Source organism: Ixodes scapularis, unplaced genomic scaffold (assembly GCF_016920785.2).
Source record: "Ixodes scapularis isolate PalLabHiFi unplaced genomic scaffold, ASM1692078v2 PGA_scaffold12__126_contigs__length_90152505, whole genome shotgun sequence".
Classification (NCBI taxonomy): domain Eukaryota; kingdom Metazoa; phylum Arthropoda; class Arachnida; order Ixodida; family Ixodidae; genus Ixodes; species Ixodes scapularis.
Window position 1 is genome coordinate 22,408,697 of NW_024609838.1, and position 24,784 is coordinate 22,433,480.

General features: G+C 46.3%; 1 protein-coding gene across 1 annotated transcript; it reads right to left on the bottom strand.

Moving 5' to 3' along the window:
* Positions 1-512: 512 nt before the first annotated feature.
* LOC8051091 (neprilysin-1) lies at positions 513-22,671 on the bottom strand. Its single transcript, XM_029992049.2, has 8 exons — positions 22,612-22,671; positions 21,845-21,951; positions 19,267-19,325; positions 9,766-9,893; positions 6,319-6,384; positions 2,936-3,043; positions 1,460-1,536; positions 513-1,162 (listed from the first exon to the last, which is right to left on the bottom strand). The coding sequence occupies exons 1-8, from the start codon at positions 22,645-22,647 to the stop codon at positions 994-996; spliced, it is 750 nt and encodes a 249-aa protein (XP_029847909.2). The 5' UTR covers positions 22,648-22,671; the 3' UTR covers positions 513-993.
* Positions 22,672-24,784: the final 2,113 nt, after the last annotated feature.

The window sequence follows — 24,784 nt, forward strand, 5'->3', positions numbered from 1 at the left end:
TTTTTTTTTTTTTTTTTTTTTTGTATTTTGGGGCGTTTGGTTCGGAAGGATCGGCGGCGAATCTTGAAGTTTTGTTGATTGTCAATAATCGCGACTTTGATAGCAACCCCCAGGTAATAAAATTTTACGTGGATTTTTCAGACTATAGCTAAAGGATGGAACGGTGGAGCTTTTTCTGGATTTTTAACTGGTCACCTTCGACCAGGGGCATCACAAAGGGTGTGTGTGGGGGGGGGGGGGTCGCGGCGTGCCACCGTATTGGGTGCCGCTGGCCCTAGTGACGCCACTGCCTCTGACTACTTCGGACGTTATGTCGCGCGGAGGGGTAGTTTATAGCCGTATTTTAACGTCCGTATTCCGTAGAAAGTTAGACTTGGGTAAGCAGTTATTCTTGAAAATAGAGGAAGTTCTTAGGTAGTATTACTTTATCGGAACTGCTAAAATTGATAATCCTATTTCATACTCTCATAAAATAAGTCCAAAAAAAAAAAGCCAGTTGTCGGACAGCACAATCCTTTATTCTTTATGTAAAAAAAAACATAATGTTGCAGTGGCAAGGGATCAACATGAACTCAAGTTATTTATTGATCGTTCGACTTATTCAAAGCTAGAGGTTCTTCGAGCTTGCTCACACAAGCTCTTCTCGAGGCTTTAGTAACCGAATCCTTTATTATTATTGTTAGTTAGTAACCACACCCCTTGTTAATACTCCCGTCAGTAGTATTGTTCATTTAGTAACATTGTCATACAATAACGTTGCCCCTTGTTATTTGCTAACTTTATCATTACCAAACTTGACCCTCATTACGGTATATCGTTCCATAGTACTCTTATTTTTAGTTATGTCACCATGACCTTAATGCTGACCCTGAGCAACCGCGCCATATAAGCACTGTATCTTGGCCATATCCCGAAACATTCCGTATTTGTTATTAAAATGAAACTCCGCATAATACTGTTTGTATGGTGCGCCCCCTATACCGAGTCGCATGCTTAGTATTCCCTGGCTTTGGCCGAATAAACGTCGACGGGCTCGATCAACTCTCCGGTCCACAGTGGCCAGATCTTGCAGCGCTGCTTTTTCGTCGGACGCATCGGACTTCCGGGCTTGCAGTCGAACACTTTGCCGAAGAGGTCCTCGTTGCGAAGCATCGTGTTCAACCTGCGCGTGCGAAAACACGCGCACTGCCGACGTCACGTGCACTCAAAAGACAGACCGTGAGTTCACACTTAGCACGCGTGACAAAAGGGAGACCGCTCTTTTAAAACAGTCTAGTACGTTATCCATTAGTTTTAACCAAAACCCTACTTATTATTATTTTTTTTTTTTTACAAAAGTGCCTAAATTAAAAATCATATATTTGATTTTTTTTTTTTTTTTCTGAATGTTGTATGCCGGTGAACTCGAATATGACAAGCGCCCGTTCTGCTCTCCGTGCAGACAGGTTTGGATGCTCACCTGATTTTGTTGGGGGGCACCGAGGAGAAGTATGCCGTTCTCCGAAGGGCATCCGCCGGCAAGATTTCGCAGAACGACTGCAGAAACGTAATATATATATATAATATATATATATATATATATATATATATATATATATTTAAAAATATATATAGTGTTCTTTTTCTTTTTGAAGCTTTACAGATTTGTTTCAAAACGCCGTGAATGTTACAGCTATGCTGTGTGTACAGGTCAATTTTACGACCAGGGGCCGGGGACATTATCTAGGTGGTTAATCTTTGCGATAAGTCGGCTAATTAATTAAAATTCGGTAATTAACTTTTTAATTAGTAAAAAGGGACATATGGTTCCAATTATAAACTTGCTGAGCGTTATCAAAAACCACTAAGTCAACTCTTTCTAGAACGACCTGAAGCTCGTGGGAAACTCGGGGGCGCGCCAAAGTTACCACGCTTGAGGCAGGCGCAAAGCTAGAATGGCGGAATGCGAATGATAAGAGTATCATCGCGTTCCGCCACTTCGAGGAAAGGTGAATAACGACGAACGAGTAGAAAACGTGTCTTCAGCGCGCTGCCGCCAGTCTCCGCAACGCTCCAAAAACGCGATTTTTCGACATGCAAGATGGCCGTCCAATGGCCGCACTCACGTTGTGACGATAAGACGGGGATGTGCGAACCAGCCACTGGTGTTACCACCATACTGGTGTGACCTAAAGTTACGGGAGCCAGGGTTGCGCGTCTGTTTTCCACGTGCCGCCGCGCCGCTATTCACCGAGATCCGATCACGTGAGGAGCTGACTCAAATGCTGTGCAGGAAAGTAGACGTTGCGCGCGCCTCGGCGTACGTTCCTCTGCTTTTGAGTGTGCCGCGTGCCTCGAACGCGCGGCGCCGCTATTCGCCGAATTCAGTCACGTGAGGAGCAGACTCCGAATGCCGTGCAGGGAAGCCGGCGCCAAGGGGATCAACGCGCAACGCTGACTCCTGTAAGCGCGATCCAAACCAACGCGTTTTTGTGCGCGCATAGGCCGTGCGCTTCCCGGAAATCGCGTATTTCGTGACGTTTTTGCTGTTTCCGGGGCGCTTTCTGAGTCACAAGCGTGCGCGTTGGTTTAGGACGGTGCGGCTTCGGGCGAGCGAACAGCATCTGTGCCAGGCGGCGAAGAAACGCGGAGCCGGAACCAGTGCCTTCTACCGATTGGCGGGGAGAGGACCGCCCTACTACGTCACAGCGCGTTTTCGTGCGCGTTCGGTAAAAGTTAAAATCAGCCAACTTTCTTAAGCGCGCCCGGAAGGCGCACGAAATCAGCGCGACTTCACGAAGTGCGCAATTTCCGGGAGCCGCAGGGCTATACGCGCGCACAAAAACGCGTTGGTTTGGATTGCGCTGTAGGGAGTGTGACCTGTTAGCCGAGCTTTTGCCGTCTTACGGTGCTGCTGCAAGGTTTGTTTGAAATACGAGTGGAATGGTTGACTCGCCTCTCCGAAGGAATAGAAGAATATCCTGTCCTGGCTGAGTTCCGGAAAAGAAGGAAGCTTGAACCTGGGCTTCGGGTGGGCATCCTCGGCAGCTTTGAGGCGAAAGAACTGCACGGTGGTTTGAGGAGGAGGACAAAGGAACGGAGGCCAGATTCAAAAAGCGATCTTGCGAAAACCCTAAGAACCGCTCCCTCTAACAAAAAAAGAAAACAACATAAAAATTAAAAAAAAAAAAAAAACTATTTACGAAACGAAAGGTGAGTAGTTTTGCAGAGCTTACGATGTGCATAAGGTACAAATGTCTTAGCAGTAGAATTTCATGAATCAGACCCTCGCCACAGGCTCCAGTGCGTATACAGAGAGAAACTGAAGGAGAAGAGGAGATTAGATCTTGCGGGGACCTCAGAGTGACGAGCTTTGATTGGACGCCTTACTGGGTAGACGCAAAGGCTAGCTGACTTTGTCGTTACTCACTGCTCGAACGCATTCAAACGCCGAACGTCGGCGTCCGGCGTTCGGATGGTAGGGACACTGCGCGAGGAGCAGATGACGCTCTTGCTCGTTCTGATTGGAGGGAGGCTGTAGGTAGAGACGAAGGCAGCCAGCCTTTGCGTCGACCCACTAATCCGTCCAATCAGAGCTCGGCGCCCTGACGTCACCGCGCGCTCTCACTTCCTCCTCTCCCTTTGTTTCTCTCCGCATATACACCAACTCAACTCTCCTACGTCACGCCGCGGTGGTGGCGCGCCGGACGCACTTCCGGTCTGGGGCGGTGGGCAGAAGTCGCCGTGCCAGACATGCATTCCTGTGTTCCTTTGGAAGAAACGAGACAAAAAACCTGCCTTCTCGTCAAAATGCTGCGATGGGGGCTTTACCAAGAGAGTCTGGAAAGGTTTGAACATCAGTTTTCATGTCGTTTTGCACCCTCCGTTCGTCCGAGAACGTGGATAGTAGCCGTGAAAAGGCCAAACCAGACGCTGTCGAACTACGATTGCGTGTGCGGGCCACAATTTGTGGTCGCCAGTTGTATTTGCTTTGTTCCAACATGAACGAGAGAAAACCCCCAAGTCGTCCGGACCACCCACGGGTTCAGTGCGTCTTCAAATTCACATGGCCACCTGATCGTTCGAACTTTCGTCTGCTCTTTCAAAGTTGTCTGCTTTTTGTCGTCTGCTCGTTCAAACAAAAGCGGCCCGTTGACCAAACTTTGACCCGGTGATTGCAATAAGAAGTAATTGCAGGCCTCAAAAGGCTTAAGTAGGCTCGGTGTAAACAGTAGATACAAGATGTTAATTATTGGTACCGGTGGCCATCACCTACTTGTTACGCTTGGTCTGTTCCCGCTTCCGATTTTCAGTATCGACGTCGATCATCGCCGCTACCTTTTACACTTTTGCAGCACGAGCGACGTCGCGACCGAAAATAGCTACAAGAATCTCATCATGGTTTTGGCGTCCATTCTGCAGCGTTCATGCGAATGAATCGCCGCACGTCAAATTATTTACGGAAAGTTTAGCGGCGTAACGAGCCTTGATAATTTCGCTCAGGCGATTCAAGTGGTAAGACACTGCGATGAGGACGTAGAATCGACAACTCCAACGCGAAAAAGAGTATGCAGACTCACACAGACGCCGACAACGTGGCATTTGAATGGTTTGTTGACGCGGGACGCGGTGCTTCTTGCCCGCACTCCATTGCGCGTGCGTTCGAACTGTCGTCTGCTCTTCCAAACTTGGCTGCTTTTTGTCGTCAGCTCGTTCAAACGACAACGGCCCGTAAACCAAACGTTGACCATTGACCCGGTAATTGCGATAAGAACTAAGTGCAGGCCTCAAAACACTTTTGAAGGTTAGTTGGGGTAAGTCGGCTAAGTGTAAACAGATACAAGAAGTTGTTGATCATTGTTACCAGTGGCCATCACCGACTTGTAATGCCCGATTCTACTTGCGGTTTTCAGTACCGATGTCCACCATCTCAGCTACGGTCCACGCTTTTGCAGTCCGAGCAACGTCGCGACTGAAAATAGCGAGCAGAATCTCATCGTGGGAGTCAGGCTTTAGCGCCCATTCTGCGGCGTCCGCGTGAAATGAATCGCCGCACGTCACATTATTCACGCGAAGTTTTGCCTCGTTAGTTTTGCTGAAGCCGCTCAAGTAGTCAGACATTGTTAGCAGGACGTAGAATCAACAATTCCAGCGCAAAAAAGAGCACGGAGACTCCCACCGACGCCGACAACAACGCAATTCAATGGTTTGTTTATGGGCGACGGCGGGCTTCTTGCCCACTATCCACCGCGCATGCGCGGCGCCGGTGGTGTCCGCTAGGGGCGCTGCGGTTTGTTTGTAAACATGAGTTGGTGTATACAACCGCCAAGTTTTGATTCTGCCAAGGGCTTGACGGCCGGCGTTGCGCCGGCCGCTTCCGACCGTTTTCCAGCGCCGCCACTAATATTTCCAGTTCCTGCCTATGAAGAGAGACTGTTCGTGGCGTAGGTCATTGAACTCTAGTGTTTTTGACCTGCTTGCTTTGGTATTCAAAGTTTATTTCCCGGAGCACAGTGCTCATTGCATTTGTACATGCCGTAATGGCCTATCGTTTTACGGAGGTGGTCGGTCGAGTCGCCGCGGCGCCGGCGCCGCATTCTCGCGTTTGTCTCCTTGCGCCATCTGCCGGCAGTACACCGAAGTAGGCTATATTCCGTTTCACCTTATGTCTTGACACAGCAGACGCTACGAGCCATCCCAGCCGATCCCGGCCTGTGGAGGTAGGCTTTCCGCGCGTCGCTGTGTCACCTCTTCAAGGTCACGTGACACTCACATGGCCTTGGATTGGCTCCGATGGCTCGTAGCATCCTCTGAGCCCGGACGTGAAGTGGAACGGAGTATAGCACCGTCTGCCAATGCCGTTGTCCTGCGATCACCCAGGCTCGGCGGCGACGGTGGCGTTCTTCGTCTCAAGATAATCGAAATAACTTCACTTGTGACAATTTGTTCGTTCCGTTACGAACTTAAAAGCACGACACTGGGGCATTTAGCGTAGCTCGCACGGAATTGCTCTGTCTAGTATTGTTTCGGAGCGAAACACCGAGTTTTGGTATAGCCTTTCAACACAGTGTGTGTGTGTGTGTGTGTGTGTGTGTGTGTGCGCGCGCGCGCGTATGTGTGTGTGTGTGTGTGCAGTCGCAATTGCGGTACGGTTTTGACTAAATTTGACCACAGATAGTAACGTCAAGCGATACTACGTGAGTGTTGTGTTGGAGAGTTGCATCGAAAACAATATATCGCGAGAAAGCGGCGCTTTATCCCGAAACGGGTGGCGGCAGGGAACACGCACACCGCCTGCGGCCTGTGGGAACGCGTCGCTTATTGCTTTGCTCGTTTTACCCTGAAGGCCGGCATCAGGGCGAGAAGATCTGCCATGTTGTTGGGGAGCGTGCGGGTAGTATTAATCTGAAATCAAAAAGAAAAGAAAAAGAAAAAAAAAACGTAAAGTAAAATTTACATTTTAGGTTCTGCTGCGTGGACACTCTTTACTACTTGTGAAATGGCACAGAAAGTTATCCCCGAGTAAACTACAGTCTTGACCGTAGAAATTCGGACAAAGTAATTCAGACGTATGTCATATAAGTTTCTTTTGTGACATATTTTTGGGAGTTCATGCAGCGGAGCGATTCCGAAACATGTTTCTGTATCGGGGCCAACATCTCGAAATAAAATATGTTTTGTAATCGCTCCCAACTTGAAATGTGTGTTACGACGTAATTACATTACAGTTAATTATCTTCGTAGAATATTCGTTTTATGACGTGCCTGTCCTCTCCTGGCATTCAAAAAAAAAAAAAAAAAAATTAATTGTTTGGGAGTTTCCTTTTTTTTAAATAGCCAAAATTAAATTAAAAAAAAATATACAGACAAGCAATAACGATTCGAAAATGGCTACACCAAAACCGTCGCACGCTCTCCTTGCTGTAAACAAGTGCGTTCGCGCACGTTTACGAGCTGCAAGCAATACGTTGTGAGAACGAATATTAATGTAAAGTCACAGTCACGCTTAACTAGAGCACAAAAGTGAATTTTAACGTAAAATGCGACTGAAACGCAACAGCACTTGGGCATATTCATGCAAACTGAAGATACAGCATCGACGTGACGTTGCGCAACCAAACGTTCAAGCACGCGCAAACACAGAGAAAACGACCAAAAGGCACCAAGCTTAGGCCTTGAATTTGCTCCGGTTAAATGTGACGGTGAATGTGTAATATTTCCGCGTGCGTCGTTCGACAGTCAGCGCCAACCACCTCAGGCGTGATGTCAGATAAGTTAGGCCTAGGCAACGCTATTAGCTTAGCTCAGTTACGGAACTGCTCGTAGACGCTGCTTGCACGAGCAGTAATCCCCCTTCACTCACCATGACTCGCCTCCCGTCGTTTGACGCGCCGGACGGCTGCTAAGAAAACTGCTACTTCCGTCAACTATTGCGCCATAATTGTGACCTTCGCAAGGAAATATTTTCTGCTAGCCACAGAACACTATCACGCAGAAAGGGAGTGCTTGAATATGTTTTTATTCTAGATATACGTCAGGGATATATGTAAGAAAGAGAGAGATGGATATACACCAACTCATGTTTACAAACAAACCGGAGCGCCCGGAGCGCCCCTAGCGGACGCCACCGGCGCCGCGCATGCGCGATGGGGGTGTGGGCAGAAAGCTCGCCGTCGCCCATAAACAAACCATTGAAATGCGATGTTGTCGGCGCCGGTCTGAGTCCCCGCGCTCTTTTTCGCGTTGGAATTGTTGATTCTACGTCCTCCTAACGATGTCTGACTACTTGAGCAGCGTCAGCGAAATTAACGAGGCTCGTTACACCGCAAAACTTCGCGTGAATAATCTGATATGCGGCGATTCATTCCGCGTGGACGCCGCAGAACGTACGCTAAAGCCTGATTCACAAGATGAGATTTCGCTCGCAGTTTTCAGTAGCGGACTGCAAAATCTAGCGTGAACCATAGCTGAGATGGTCGACGTCGATACTGAAAATCGCAAGCAGAATCTAACCAAGTGAATCAGGCATAACAAGTCGGTGATGGCCAGTGGTAACAAGGATCAACATCTTCTTGTATCTACTGTTTACGCCGAGCCTGCTTACCAACCTTCAAACTTAAGTCTTTTGAGGCCTGCACTTAATTCTTATCACAAGTACCGGGCCCACGTTTGGTCTACGGGCCGGTGTCCTCTAAAAGAGCAGACGACAAGCAGAAACGTTTGAAAGAGCAGACGACAGTTCGAACGATCCGGCGACCGTTTGAACTTGAAGACGCACTGAACGTAGTTCCCAGGTGGTCCGTACAACTTGACGGTTTTCCGGCGTTCATTTTGGAACAAAACAAATAAATTTGATGGCCAGTAGTATCGGTGAATTTAACCCAAAATGCTTCCCGCCCAAGCAATCGTGGTCCGACGGCGTCTGGTTTTCCGTTTTCACTGGACATATCCGCGTTCTCGGACGAACCGAGCGCATGAAAACTGACCTTCAAACCTCTCTCGATACTCTTAGTACAGTCCCAGTCGCAGCATTTTGACAAGAAGGCAAATTTTTGTCTGGTTCCTTTCAAAACAACGCAGGAATACACGTCTCAAATGGGCACTTCTGCCCACAGCCCCGGACCGGAAGTGCGACCGACGCGCCACCACCGCGCCGTGACGTAACAGAGATGAGTTCGTGTATAGAGGATTAGAGAAAGGAGCATATAGGTGCTGTAGGAGAATAAAGTAAACAAAGTTCCCAGTGACCGATGGCCTGCAGGATCTTTTCTCGGATCACTAGTTTGTAATATGAGAGCTTTTTGTACACAGTAGCTTCTCCTCAATTTTAGTGTGTGACCAATTGCTGTAGTTGTCAGTGACCTCATATGAGTAAAAATATATGAAAGGTGTGTGTTAGTTTTTTGAAACTGGAACTCAGAGTCCCTTCTCGTATAGGGCACTGCTATGAGTAGGCTTTGGAAAAGGACCCTACTTGAGGGAGCTGTGTCTTCTTTCTCAGTAAAATGATGCAACATGTTTTTAATAGAAATGAATGCCAAAATAGATTATAACAGGGTACTCAAATTAAAAAAAAAATCGAAGGTGGTGTTTTTTTTTTTTATTATTTGCATCGGAATGTTTCGTCGTTTGATTTTTTTCCATGTTTGCCTAAATATATCCCAACTATCGCATCACTCAATAACCTTATTTATTTTTTAAATACTAGACACGTACAAGCAAAATACTACCTGCAAATTATATGATAATGATTATATTATTTCATGAGACACAGGCCTCCAAATTTTGCCATTTGTCGTTCGAGCAGGCATGTTTGGCAATGTTTAGAAAATTAAATCATATTTACACAAATATTATTACTTTATATTACAAGCAAACTGTACCCATAGTTTGTTTTTAAAAAGTATTAGAATTCTTCTAACATTATGCTTTTAGTTATTCACTTTCAAACGTGCCCCCTCCATCAGTGCGCCTTAATGCAACTGCCCACCTCTTCATGCTTTACGATTTTTTCTGTCCCCAAATTTTTTTTCTGGACAAAACTGAGTGTGGATTTGTTTATACCAGACACAAGACAATGCCTGAAATCTAAAAAAAAAAAAAATGCCTAAAATCTTATCTGAAATCGCCCAGCTATGGCCGCCAGTAAATTCTCCCTCTAGGACCAACGCGCGCTTCTGACGTCACTCGCCGGTGCGTCGGCCGACCCGGCGCATGCGCAGTGGACCTACAACACAGATTTGTTTTTGTAAACAGCGCGCGTCGATGTGTTTCAGAGTCGCTCACATGGACTTTGAATGCCTGGTCGCTGACGTTGTAGAGTGACCGAACGCAGGCCCTGACTTTGTCGTAGTTGGTGCGACCGGTTTCGGATAGCCAGCCGATTTCCTCTCTGTCTTGGCTGTAGCACGTACCTGAAAAATAAAGAAATACAAGTCAATAGATTTATTTTAGTTTAAAGAACATGGCTTATGTCACGATGTCCACACTTGCTCTTGTCGACTAATGTGCGTCCATTTTTTTTTTTACTGCGGAGCTACTCGTCACACCGCGAGTTGTGCGTGCCGCCGGTGACTTTATGGACCGTTTTGTGTAACATCCGTCATGTTAAAATATAACGTAGCTAAGTTGTGCGACAAAAAAAAAAATAAGGCAAATAGTTTGAGCTTATAACTACAAAAAGTATAATCAAGAAGAAAAAAAAAATACAAGTCATGGCACGAATTCCTTTACTTCTAGCACCTTCCAACCGGCAAATAAAGTCATTTGCTTTTTTGTTGCGAACTGAGCTACGTCGAAATTCAACATGGCGGCCAATACGAAAAAAAAAAAAAGAGGTAGACGGAGACGTTTTATTTACGCACCAGATCACAGCAGCCATTGCTGACCTTCTTTTGTCTTACCGGGATATCGCGCCACTGAAAGTGGTCGTTGGCGAGCCTCCACGAAGGCCAACGCTAGGGACAAGGTAGAATCTAAAATGACAATAACCCTGTCCTGCTATGATAATGAGGAAGTGAAGTAAACGGCATAAGTGGAAACAAAAACTGAAGGTCGGTTACGGCGTCTCCCATGCACCGCTGCTGCAAAGCGTCTATGCTCCTTCCCAAGAAAAAAAGAATAGAAAAAAAGAGCAAATTTTGACTACAGTAGCGCACTGCAGGAAGTAATTCTTAGGAGATGCGGTAGTCAGAGAGAAAATAATCGTTTCATTTTGTGTGTTTGTGTTTAAACCGTTTACGGGTTGATAGAATAACGAACAAGGGACATTAAATGCACATACATAAACTTTTTTTTTATTTCACCGTGTAAAAAAAATGAAATTTATTAATAAAAGTAATACAATTAGTTCCATTCATTGAATGTTTAATTCTCTAGCTGTGTTATAACTTTGTGTAAAAGTATAGTTTGAGGCGGCCCCCTTCAACCGGTAGGCGAGAGTGTCGGTGTTACAGTTTACAAATTTTGAATGATTGACTTCGAAGTGAGGACTTCATTGCCGCTCTTTTTCTAGCAAACGACTTGTTTTTAGACCCCCAGTGAAATAAAACAAACGGAGATGTAGACTTCCTCCATGATATATTCGCCGTAAGGGAGTTTTTTTTTTTTTTTTTTTTTTAATATACATATGCCGTTATGTTTCACAAATAACCATCGAAGAAAGGGGCCGTCATGGCCTAGTTTGGTCACAGAAACCTTCAATAAAGACTTGTCTCGAGCATGCCAAAATACAGCGTGTGAGCAACATTTCTGATGTTCGAACGTCAGCAACTGGCAAAGGCATCAGGGGTTTATGAAATAATGAAGGGTTCGATAGAGAAAATGAAACTCTTTTTGGTTGGCCTTGTGTTACTTGGCTGTTACGCATCGAGTCCCACTGGAGCGACAAACAGAAACAAGCGACATCGAGAAACATTGATGCACCGTGCACGTGCAGCATATACGCGCAGGCTTGCAATCTTCCGATGCTCGTGAAGTATAAACACGAGTGAATGCGAGCCCACCAAAATTTATCTTCGCGTGCACGCGCACAAGGCTTGTCGGTGCCGGTTGTCTCTGTTTGTTGCTCTGGTGGGACTCGGGCGTTAGAAAACAAATGGTTTTTGTTGTCGGCGCCTGGACCGGGAACTCGGCTCACGCACCTTTCGGGTCGATCACCTTGACGAGCGCCCGGCCGATCTCGTGTCCGATCTTGGCGAGGAACACGGGACTGAAATATGGGGACGCTGCTTAGGGAATATTAGGATTTTTTTTTTTCGGGAACCATGAAGAATACTTGGATGGTATTTAGGACACATAGGGAAATTTCGGGACACTATTTGAGAAATAAACAAAGGAATGGGTTATATTATATAGGTTATATTTCTAGTTCGATTTGTATGCAAGAATATATTGAAACTGGCTCCCGCTCACGTGTATATAACGATTGTAATGCAAATGTGAGTTTATGAATACAGTTTCGCCTCGCAGACTGCGCAAATATATGAGTTCAACTTATACAACTTGTACACTAGAAAATACGGTATTCAGTAAATGTGGGAAAATACTGGGCAGACACCTATAGCGCGTACTTCCTTTGCTTTCCTTTCTGCAATGCTCTCACTCGCTCACTCACGCTTCCCTAGGGCAAGGCTATGTTGGGGAATGGTGCACTCTAGGGTCATTTAGGTGGTCCACGCGAGTTCATTATTTACAAGTCGTCAGCCCAGCGCGCGCGCGTTCATTAACTCGGAATGCGAGCAAATCATACGCACGAACACTGGAAATGGAACCAACCAGGAGCCCCCATTTTTTTTTTTTTTTTTATAAATTCTATGCTTTATTTTGCACACATCGGCAGTGCTCACAAAGGCACGAGCGCGTGACTTGGGATAGTGTAAACAAGGCTTTCTGCTGAGATATGGCCCACGCGCATGTAGTGCTCAGCAAACTTATCTGGAACAGATGCCAAGCCTACTCTTAGCTTGTTCTACTTTATTTTTTTTTTCTATGTGTGCGTGCATAGCTGGCGCTAGCCCTAAGCTATTTCTCTTAGTGTCCCACTATGTCCGTAGCATACCTTCAGTTCACATAAATATGCGTAGTTCTCTCATATTTTATCTTTTTTCTGCATTCAATACTCCACAAGTATTCCGTATAAGTTTGACGAGGACTGTACCTTTGTCTGCACTGTGGACATTTACGATGTGTAGTATAGGCCAACTTTTAGGAAATGGAGTGTGAAACGCCAGCTAGTGTTCCTGCTTTACACAATAAGGCATGCGCAGTCACTTTATATATATAATTAAAAAAACACAACAGATTCCCGCGTTTGCGAGGTGTCCACTGCTTCTGTTGGCAAGCGTATACTTGTTCCTAAACAATGCGGTGTTGTGAGATTTTTTTTTTCTCTAACTTTTAAAGGAGCGATGCAACAATTTTTGTACTGTGCACAAATACCGCTTAAATCGGATCCCTAACGTTAATGACCTATGAAACACGCGTTCGTTTTTCACCCCACGCAATAGAAGTCCCAGAAAAAAATTTAAGAAAAACGAGCGGCGTTCACCCCCTCAACTCGCAGCCAGAACAAGCGGCCACGTGATCTGGAGCCGATTATATGCCGCCAGTGTTGATCATAGCCACGCGCAGGGGTTGGCAAAGCGCAGGACACGCGCTGAGTTCCAGACATTGTTATGGCTCGGCTGTTGTCGTCGTTGCAGCGATTGGACACGGGTCACAACCCGAATGCTTCTCGAGCTAGCAATTGTCACGAGCCAAAGTCGAGTGCCCACGCAATGCTCGGGTCCAATCTGTGAACCGCGTTCAAATATCGTCACTTGGGTGTACTGCGATCCCCGAGTTACGTCATCAAATTTTGCAAAGGAGAGATTGAATGAAAATGATCGCTTTTGTCCTTGAAATTACACCACAACAAAGGAGTTTCTTGGCCAATGGTGTTGCGTGTGAGTATCCTTGAGTCCGAGGTGTGCCAGTAAGCTAGTGTAGAGAGAAAAACATTCCAATTGAATATCGTTGCACAGCTCCTTTAAGTATTGTGAGTTTTTTTTTTTTTTGTTTTGTTGCCGTTGCTCTGCTGTTTTCTGCACTTTTTGAAGCATAGCCTCGAACCTCGCTTCAGAAACAGGGTATGTCCTTCAACCAGCATGCCCGTTTAGTTTGGTGGATTTAATTTCAGTTCCTGGATAATGAACGGAAGAAGGTATACGTATATACATCGCTTTCAAATCGAGTTGCGGCTTGCACCGATAATAACTGTTTCTTATTATTTGTTTCGTTAATTTCGACTTGGAAATTTCAATGCCGCCCACATGCCCTTGACCCGCCCGGAACAAAGGTGGTATACTGTCCGAAAAAAGGCGCAATCATGTGTAGGTTTGTCAAATCGGGATTCATTCTCACTTGCGTTCGCCTTCGTCGAAGTAGTCCCCGTGGAACACGGCGTGCGGGATATCTGCAATTCATTGCTCGAGTTTATTATTAGCGTGCTTCGAACGTGTCTCAGAACACCGTTTCTTTGAGTACCAGGATAGGCGATACCCGAATGAAGATTGGAAGTTGATTGAACGGACTCTTCAAAAGTGAAAAGTTCGTAGCTTTGAGATGTTAATCTAATCTGCGTCACGTATAGTTATCCCTTCCTTTATAAGCTTACAGGGTCTGTTCAGACAGAATACAATTAAAATACATTAACGCTTCGCAGCAAAACAAACAAACAAACGAATTATTTTATTCTGAGAAGCTAAATATTTTTAGGGCATATTTTGGAGAAAAAAAAAAAAAACAGACAAAAAAACTGCTATCTTTTTGCAGACTAATATTGTTTCTCTATTACTTAAGTCGCGTCCGAGATGATAAATTTTAAGCCGATTCTAATTAAAATCTAACTAAAATCTTCAATTGGCGCACCTATTTCGTCGGTTGCTTTACAACCTGAAGTGAACTGAATAAACGATCGGAAGTATCAGGCAATTTTTTTTTATATATCACAAAAGTATCATTTCTAAAAAAAAAAAAAAATTAAATTTGTGTTACGCGTTTAAACGTTAAAAAACGTCTATGAAAGCGGCTAAAATGTCGTTTCTTGCCACCCAATTTCCCATTGGAGTTCGATATTCAGCTTCTTTATATCGACAGCTGCTAAAACATTGCCTGACATTAAAACGTTCCAATAGTTTTTGCTTTGCTGTTGTTTTTAATAAACATTCATTTTATGCCTCGCACTAATTTGCGTATGTAATGCACAAGAAAAGTGTCCCAAATTTTAATATTTTGTTCAGAGTGTTCCTTCAAATTCACGCATCAAAAAAGCGTACGCCTGTGGGTACACACAACACAATACGCGAACACCTAGATGCCCACCACATGTCCCAACTCACCCGCCTCGCATCCTCACCCACAGGGCACTACATTCTTAACACTATAAACATACTCCCCCCCACCATCCCAATCCCCCCACCCCCCATTCCACCGCACATACGTAACCGCATTCGAGTCCACCCAATCCTTCGCCACATGCACCCAACTTTCCATAAAGCCCGGCGACTAGCACGAGCCAACATCCACGCCAAATTATACCCACCATCACCATGCACACTATATACTGATGCCACACCCTACCCTCACAAACCTGCACACTGTGTAACTGTTCTCGGCCAACATCCACCACCAAACGTCACGGCTGCCACCATCCTCACTACGAACACAACCACGGCGGAGGAAGCGGCCATTGCCCTTGCGCTCGCCCAGAGCCCCACCCCCCAATTCGTCCTATGTGATTCTCAGCAGGCCATCCACAATTTTATTCGCGGCAATATCTCCCCCATGGCCTTCCGAGTTCTCACCAACAACCCTCCATCCGACACCGTGACCCTGCTGTGGACACCAGCCCACACAGGCGCTAACGAGATGGAGCACGATCGTGCTCGCGAACTTATCGACCGAGCCGCCGTTTCAACTGCGCCTACACGCGATGCCCCTGCAGGCAAGCCTACCTCCCTCCTGCAGTACAGGGATATTACTCTACACTACCGCCTCCTCCGCCGCCAATACCCACCTCCGCACCCCCACCTCTCCCAAGAGGCAGCACACATGCTGCGCCTCTTACAAACACACACTTTCCCCCACCGAACACAACTAATACACACTCACCCACACCTCTTTACCACCCCCGCCTGTCCTGCCCTGCGGGGCACTCGACATCATTCCCTTTGCGAATGCCCCGCCAGAACCTCTTCCCTCCCCTCACCTCTGGGAGCAGATGTTGCGCGACCCGGAGGAGTCAGCCCAAGTCCTGACCACCTCCCGGGCCCTGGCGATCGCGGCGGCCCTCTGGGCCTCCACCACCCCCAATACCTGATCCCGGAAGAATAATAAAGTTTCCTCCTTCTCCTCCTATGGTTTTTTTTTTTTTTTTTTTCACCGGTGACCATAGTTGTGTGCGCGACTGCTGAGCGCGTGCTGATGGCGAGCTTCCACAGTTAGTTTGCAACGTGCATTCCACACCACCAAGATTGCCGGTCTTGACAGCCTATTAATATGACCTCGTTCTGAGCATGCGCTCTAAGCAGCGCCCTCAAATATGACGCCCAGTGAATACCCCTTATACTCCGTTCACCTTTAAGCAGAGACTGCAGTCAAATCTACAAGCGCGAGATAGCCTGCGCTCCTGGCTTTGAGACATGCCATTCTAGGGCGAGCGCTCGTTCTGTGGAGGAACGCCTCAAAGCAGCGACCTCGATCGAGAGCTCGTTTGTTTGTAACATTGGCTGCAGTATGCCAAAAAAAATGTTTTTTTCTTTTTTATGCTAGGCGTTAAAATGGTGTATCAGGACATCACACACACAAAAAAAGTTTCACTTTAGAGTTGCGCAGTTTTTTTTTTTTTTTAATAGAATTACAAAGCTTAGTTCAAAGCAACGTTATTAGATTACCTCAGTTGTGGAACTCCCGCGGAGGGGGGTACCCCCCTTCACTCGCCCCAATCCGCCAAGCGTCGATCGAAGCGCCATCTATATTTTTGTTTCATAACTATGCCTTCCCAAGAGCCCAGCTGACTGAAGCACCAAATGGCGATCACAACGCCGCCATTTCTCCTGCAGCGGTCACTCAAGGAACTGCACGTAAAATCTACTTTGGCTTTAATCGGCCATTTCGGAGCCGAAACAGATACAGTGGAGGGATGCCACCCCCGTGTCCCCAGCGGGCGCGTCGCGAATTCGACCCCGAAGTTAAGATGAGCCTAGGTCGGGACACGCTACCTGAAATCTCCGATGAGGCATGGTTGTATGAAAACAATATTAATTGTATTGCCAACCTTGCAAACTAAAGATTTTAGAAAAAATCACGCGCCTCCCTTTTGTACGAAACTCCAGTAAAAGTTACTGCAAAAGGAGTTTTTTTTTAGTTGGTTTTTACGGTTTTTACGTTTCTATAATGTTGAAACGTACGTATCCTGATTCAGTTACCAAAGCAGCCGTCTGGCGGTGCGTCGAGCGACGCTTGGAGAGTCGTGGTGAGTGAGTGAGGGGGGGGGGGGGGGGGGGGTACTGCTCGTGTATGCGGCGCCTATGAGCAGTCCCGTAACTGAGCTAATCTAATAACGTTGGTTCAAAGTGCCCACCAGTGCCTTGTGACGTAACAGTGTACCGCAAGATGTCGGGGTGGTCAGAAGGGAGGCATCACCGGAAGTCATGTGAGTTGTATCACTCCTCGTGCTTACCGCGACCGCGTGTAATATCTTTTTTTTTTTTATATTTTTTGGTATTCTCTGCATCTCCACGAGCAATCCAAGCAGACAAGGTTTCTTTCACTTGCTTTTCATCACCTTATGTTGCTGTAAACGTAGAAGAAGAGGAGTCAGTGAACCTAGTAAACAAAATCTACTACATTAAATAAAGTTTTTCTCTTCTATGTCTTAGACAAAACACCTACTTAATGCTCGACTTTTACTTGTACTTGGTAAACTCACCAGTTCGTATTCTCTAGGCGGCAGGCGTCTTCAGCCTGGAGAGTATCCGATGATTTGACGGCCTCGGTGTCTGAACCTTCGGCAATGCGATCGGGCGTGTCGTATGCGAGCAATCCTAATTTCTGCGAGTGTTCTAAAATATTTTTTTTTTTCAAAACTCAATAGCTTGTTTTGTGTCCAGTATGGTTCTGTACCATCGGACTGACGGCATGCACTCGTACACCGGCTTGTACTCGCCACGCTTTCATCACTGACCTCCATCACGTCGATCCACTGACTCTTCGTCCTCAACTTTTGCAGCACGGAAACTAACCACAGGTGCAGCGATAAAGAGCTAGTGGAACTGAAACTTCGTTTTCTACGATGGCTCTTGAAGAAGACAAAAAAAAAAAAAAAGTCTTAGGCACGGTTGTGGAGAGCACGAGGAGTGAAACTCACGTGACTTCCGGCGAACCCACTTTTATACTTCATTTCAGCTTAGGTCCAAGCGCGGCCTATGTTATGAGCCGAAGGGCCCATCATATAGCGCAAAAAGCGCAGCGTCATGGCGTGCTCTCTGCGCTTTACAGAACTAGCTGGCAGAGGAGCACGCACAGAGAAGCGGCGAATACCGGCTCGTTCTATCAACTGCAGAAAGCACGCCATGGTACGTCGTGCCTCTTTCGCGGTTTGATTGGCCCTTCGGCTCATAACATCGGCCGCGCTCGGACCTAAGCTGAAACGAAGTATAGTGGCGTAGGTCGAAACCTCCCTTCTGACCGCCCCGACACCTTGCGGTACATTGTTACGTCGCAGGGCACTGGAGGGCACTTTGAATTTTTTGGCGTGTCAGAGGCCCATTAAAAAGAAACTGAAGCGGTTCTGTGTTTGAGGAAAAACCCTTAAATCGTCTTCATTTGGCCTCCAGGATCACGAATGTCGAGACTATTTTTCAATTGGGTGCACGGAGGCTGCAGAAATTAATTTTCAATGTACAGCCGAAGCCTTTCCCTCCGGGGGTGTGACGCCATATTAGGAGTTTTCGGAATCTCCGCTGTCGCGCATCTATTAGCGGCGAGATGTTTTGGTGGCGCCCTCCTATGGTTCCCCCTTGTGACGTCATTAACTTGCAAATAACAAGTTCGATGGTGTTTGTAAATAGCATGGTGGAAGCTTGAAATCATTGAGCTCTTAAAGGAACACGGCCAACACCGTCAAAATTAAAGTTCTTTCATTCCTCTTATTTCCGTCGATGATAAATCCCCTTTCCTATGTCATAGTCAGCGTTCGGCCAATCGTGGAAGGCCGACCACAGCGACGCTTTCGGTTGCGCACGGGGCTAATACAGCGCCTGTCAAAGCTATGCACCCGCACTATCGCTATTTTCAAAAATAAGTCAGAAAGAGACGTCACTACTGGTGTTAGTGCGGAAAAAATATACTTGACAAGCTTGCAATTGCACGCGCTGCCCACACGAGCGACACGCGCTCGGCGCCCCAGAGGTCCTAGTATGACGTCACGACTGGTCAGACGTTTTCTTGCGTTTAGTTGCATATTCGGGGAAAAACAAACGCGCCATTCAAATTCAAAGGTTAAAAATAGGCTAAAATTCCCCTCTATTTTGTTTTTAGATAAGTGTTTTAGTTTTTCTGTAAGGGTGAACAGAGTATAGCAAGAACTGGATGCTTGCATTCAGCTACAGGAAAGCATAAAGAAATCAATGTGTTCCTGCGTGCAAAAGTCTTATACAATAAGTTCCCGCAAACTACAATCCCGATACACGAGGCTTGAAATGCCTAAGCGCTGAGAGAATGCCGGGTTTTGGGCAAAGCACTCACACAGCAGGTTCTCCTGATGAATGTATCGACACTCGGTGAGAAGCGTTTGATCGGGTACCCTGTATCAACAAAAACAACAACAACGAAACATATCAACAATTTTCATCCGGTCCTTTCGTCTTAGCTCGCGTACACACCCAGTCAAGTATTATTTGATGTCATTTTGCCCGTATAGGTAATCCCTACGCCTTCCTTAGAGGGGCGTGTCAAACGAAGTTTGAATTTGAGCACTATGGGCACCGACAGAATGAGGACGTCCGGGCGTCTCTTTCCGATGCCCGAACTTCCGTCGTGCTTTGACCGCGCGTGCGCGCTCGAGCACAACAAGACTCTGAATTCCGAAGCATTGTCGAAGGCGGGCAATAGGTGACCGGCGTTTGAGCCGGAAGTTTCGTCACCCGAAGCGAGGCACCACCTGACTTCACGCTTCCGGTTCGTCCGTTGCCGGTCGCGGTTCGTCCAGCTGCATCAAGAGCCCTTCTAGGCGTGGTGGCCGTGCTGTATTCGCGGTGAAAATGGCTTACAGCTCCGCGGTACGTTGTTCTAACGCAAGCCATAGAGGGCATAAGATGTTCCACTTCCCGTATAACAAAGCATGGAAGCAACGATGGGCCGTCGCTGTTAAGCGAGTGAAAGAGCGAGATGACCTGTGACAGAAAAACGTCGGTGACCGTTTATGCGCGGCCAATATTGTTACAGGCCAGTACAACGTGTTCTCTCTTTCTTCGGGTAGGGCCAGCGGGAAATAACGATCTCTAACAGTCTTTTGGCACCCACCAAAAGCGTCTCGATTATTCCACGAAGGGGTGAGCACTGCTCGTCGTACAAGGCATCTGCGAGAACGCCGGATGCGATCTCGCAGGCAATCAGTTCATGGCACGACGTTTCGTCAACATACAGTGCCATTGCCAGGCCGTTTAATCGTTACATCGACAGCTCGGATTAACATTCTCTGTGATGAGCCGCCGCAGACTGTTCCCGGGAAGCGGCGTGGATGGGTGGCTTGCTATAATATAAATAAACAAAAGGACAGGTCAGCTTTTTGTAATATAAAGAAACAAAAGCAAATGGGCAGCACCTTCATATTGACGGATAATAAAGCAGTAGTACGACCCTGCGTAGCTCATATCAAAATCGGTGCTCGTTTGTGTATGCTTTCTTACTCGACATCATTAAAAAAAAAAAAACGTGCGGGAAGGGGGAAGCGGGGGGGGGGGGGGGGGGGGGGGGGGGGCGGAGGGTTATTGTAGTTCACGGGGGACAACTTAGTTGAAGTACCAAAAACGCGTGAGTACTAAAAAGCAAGGATTGTCACGTAGTCAGATGTCGTCGAAACTAACTTTCGCACGGAAGTGGCGTTTTAGTCGCGCGAGAAAACATAATATCTGAGATTGAAACGCCGTCTGACCGACTTCTTTCCCCGTCTTAAACTTTTGATTGCCTGAAGATTTTCTTACCCAGGCTTAGGTGTTCTAACAAAATGAGAAAAGTATGCCAGACCTCTGGCCAGGCATTTCAGCTGGCCGTGTCTTACGGCTTACATTCGCGCCTATTTCAGTCGGTGATGTGATCTAACGTAACCATAAAAAATAAACAGAACCCAAATAAAAAAAAACGCTGGCTCAAAAAAAAAAAACAAAAAAACATCCAACCTGAGTTTTCATGCGAAGATCCGGAAAGCGCGGTGCGAGTGCAGCTTGCCGCGGGCTGCACTCGCTCTGCGCTTTCGTGGCCGTTCTCGATGCTTCTGCGTACCGATTAGTACTTAACATATCCGTAGAAGTAACTTGAGACGTTCAGAAGTGTGTAAGTCACCCAGCAGCAAAGGAAGGTGGCCCGGATTGATCGGGTTTCAACACCCGCACACGCTTCCGTAGCCGTCATGGGGCTGCGTCGGCTGCTAGCTACGAACCGGAAGTGAATATTACCCAGAGTTCTTTGAGGCTGCTGCCAAACGCCGGTCACCTATTCTAGCTGGAGAAGGGGACAACTGAAGGACCTATAGCTGTCCTCCTCGTCCTGTCCGTGACTACAGTTAGATTTTCAGCGTGTTTAAAGTATATCAACTGGCATACATTGCCACCACGTTTAATTCGTTCTTTTTTTTTAAAAATTACAATGGCATTTTTTTTATAACGTAGAATATATACCTTTGAATACATCATTCCTTATGATCTAATGGACATCGATACTGATGATTACCCCCCTTCCTCAAAAGTACTATACTCGTTTTCACCTAGAGAAAAAAGAAAGTTTTTTTATCGCGTTGTTCTTAAGACCTTTACGTCTTGATAAGTTAACATAATCTAAAACACACCTACTACACATATCCAAATTCTCTACATTGGGAAATTTTTATATTGCTCCACAAAAAAAAAAAACTTTTTTTTTTTTTTTTTTACTACGGTTTTTGAGGGGGAAACGAGTATATAGACGCGCTGCTCCACTTTCAGTCTTTATTTATATTAGGCTTGTTATGGTAAACCGGTTCATGAAAGCTTTCTTTTTTTTTTTTTCGTCTGGTTACCGGTAAGAATTACATCGACAGCGCCGTTAACTGCGTCGTGGTTCGACTCACGGGAACATGGGGTCTCCATCGAGGAAATTTGAGTAGTTGAATCTGGCGGCTGTATCGCAGCGAACCATGTCGACGGCGGTTGCCAGAACATTCGACGTCCTGGTCGGCTGCATCGGCGAGCGAGGCGGCAATATGGGTTACAGAGCGATACAGTCACGATATAGTTACAGGTTTCCATCGTTTACCCAGGAATATAAATAAATGAATGGGCGGAAAGTTTACTTCTGATGAATTGACGAAATAAAAAAAGTATTTACCTACATTTTTACGGATAATCTTCTTTTTAATTTTGATTAAATCATAAATTAGAATATGGGATGGTTTGAGACAGTATTGCCATCTTGAATCGCGGAAGTTCTGGTATCAGAAAAACATCGGTTTTTCCTTACGTACAAAACTTGAAAGTATAAAACAGAGAGGACGAGGACGGGAACAGGACATCTTTTATGGTGTGTTTTTCTTACGGTGTGTTAAAAGAGGGTGAAAGTTAATCCAGGCGTAAAACTATCCAAAAGTTTAGTAAAAAATACAAAAAAAATTGAAGTTGAAGGGAATAGAAACAGAAAATTGAAGGTCTCAGGCTCAGCTATCCTCTTTTCGTATAATTTCCCTTTCACTTTAAAATGTTCTTAATTTACTCCAGCCTCGGGTGGATTGAGGACAGAATGTACAGGTGCGTACCTTATTCAAAATGTCCGTATTTTAGTTTTCTAAGAATAATAATTTTTGGATGATTTATGCGTGTATGAAGGTGCGCGATCTCTTACTTTTGTCGTGTAGATTCGTTCAAGCTCGGATTCCATCTCGTAAGTGGGGAAAAAGAGAACCTTCTTCATGGTCAGCATCTAGAAACATGATTTGATAAGATTTAAGAACCAGAATAAAAAATCGGGCACAATTACCGCGTACTTCAATAGGAATTCATTTGAAAAAAGCGGGTTGGCACTTTACCCATTACACTACAATGTTGTCATCTTGGAGGCTGACTGCACTCATCACGAACGCATATGTTAAAGTGGATTTAAACAGCTCCAATAATTGGCAGCTGCCCGCGTTTCACACTAAGTTTTGCATCAGCTGATTCAAATTGGGTTTCAGCACGCAATAACAGCCTGCACAGATTATGTAGAGACGACGTAGGCTGCGCGCGTTCTATACAGCGTGTAAGACACGCACACTGCGCACACAGTGTGTGTGCATCGTGTGCACTCGCCTTCGTTACGGCTGTGATCCGGTCACGGGTAGGGAGGATCCTGTTGTTGCCAATGTAGACTGCGATAGACTCTATGATACTTGATATGGTCTTTCCGTGCTCAGCGTAACGACCCTGAAAAAAAAAAAGAAAAAAAAGAAGCAAAGTCTCAATGTTAATATTTGTTTTTCCCGCGTTTTAGATGTTGACTGATCTTGAGTTCCGCCTTGTGACGTCACAGAACTGCCACGCTGTCGCCTGCCACGATCCTGGCGGCGTTACAGCAGCGCTGGCGTATGTGGCAGACGCCTGTTTTGCTGCAAGTCGCTCTCCAGTTGGACAGCCTACGTAAGCTTCGGCATCCAGCTAGGAGTCGGGACGCAGAGCCGTATATTGGGAGAGTTTGGTCAATGGGAGGAGCGGGCAGAGCCGGGGCGTGCACCAGAAGCAGAAGGAGGGCTTGACATGCTCTTTTGGCCAACCAGAAGCCGGAAAGAATCCCCTAGCGGCGGTAGCGGGAAACAGTTTTAATAAGCGCGTAAGAGTGAAATGTACTAACTCTTCGTGGTTGAAAATTTGCTGCACGATGATATTTCGATTATGGTCGTGCAAAAAGATGTAAGAGTCCAATGTGCCGCTCGAACTCTGTTTTGCTCGGACGGTGTGTGACCACTCGGGCGGCAGATTCCTGGCCCTCGGCGCCTGGCGTACGGATTATGCCGATCAAGTAGTCACGCTCTTCTAACATGAGTTTGGATGACCGTGATTGAAATATCACGTGCACCATATTTTCAGTCACCAAGAGTTACTCCGACGCAGTTATTAATTTCGTTTCTTGCGACCACCGCCGCATTTCCGACTTCTGGTGGGCCATATTCGAATTCGTGAAGACGCCCTGGAACACACCCAGCCCGCTTTCGGCCAATGGCGCCCCCTCCTCCTTTGCCTCCTATACTTAACAATGAATGGCCAAACTCTCTTTGTAAACGGCTCTGGCTCTTTTGGGACGCCGCGACGACAGCGCCACTCAGCGTCTGCTCGTGCTTTTTTGCCGGAACTTCTGCCAGCAACCGCCAGGATCGCGACATCTGACAGTATGACACTCCGGCTTCTGTGACGTCATTTGTTGGCCATTCGGGACAAAGAGTTATTCTAATGTACGCTGGAGGCTCAACTGGCGCTAGTGTGCTGCGGCAAATTGAAACAGACAGCAACCAGTTGGAAATTGACTTCCGGTAATGCATTTATAAGGGAAAAAGCGAGTGCATTTTCTCCCTGCGCTCGATTATAAGAGCAAATATCACGAATATTTCTTACGTACTAGGTAGATTGGTACATTTCTCAGTCACGCAGACGAAATAATTTGTCATTTACGGCGTTTTTATTTGAAATTCGTGGCATGAAAAACGCTGCCAAAACCGCTTCGTACGCGTATTTATGTGCACTGTCGCACACTGTTAGCGCGAACACGGCGTCAGCGGTTTCCAGCACAGGGGATATTCGTGCCAAACGATCGAAGGACATCTAGAAAACTAAGAGAGACGGCAAGAACTACGCAGTAACACTGGATAAGTAACACCTTGTGCATGCATATATCATCTAAATAAATTGAAAGTTACATAATATAGTGAAATTTGCAATAAATAAGTACTGCTTTTTCCTTTCTGCTCATGAATATGTGCGAAGGTGCTTGTTCTGCGTTGAAAACATCACCCGCAGGCACGAAATCTTCGAGAAATAGGGAGAAG

Coding starts and splice junctions, on each gene's coding strand:
- LOC8051091 (XM_029992049.2), bottom strand. CDS start 22,647: ATGGAATCCGAGCTTGAACGAATCTACACGACAAAA. Junction 21,952..22,611: donor AACGAATCTACACGACAAAA/GTAAGAGATCGC, acceptor TCGCCGATGCAG/CCGACCAGGACGTCGAATGT. Junction 3,044..6,318: donor CCCTGATGCCGGCCTTCAGG/GTAAAACGAGCA, acceptor ACCACCGTGCAG/TTCTTTCGCCTCAAAGCTGC.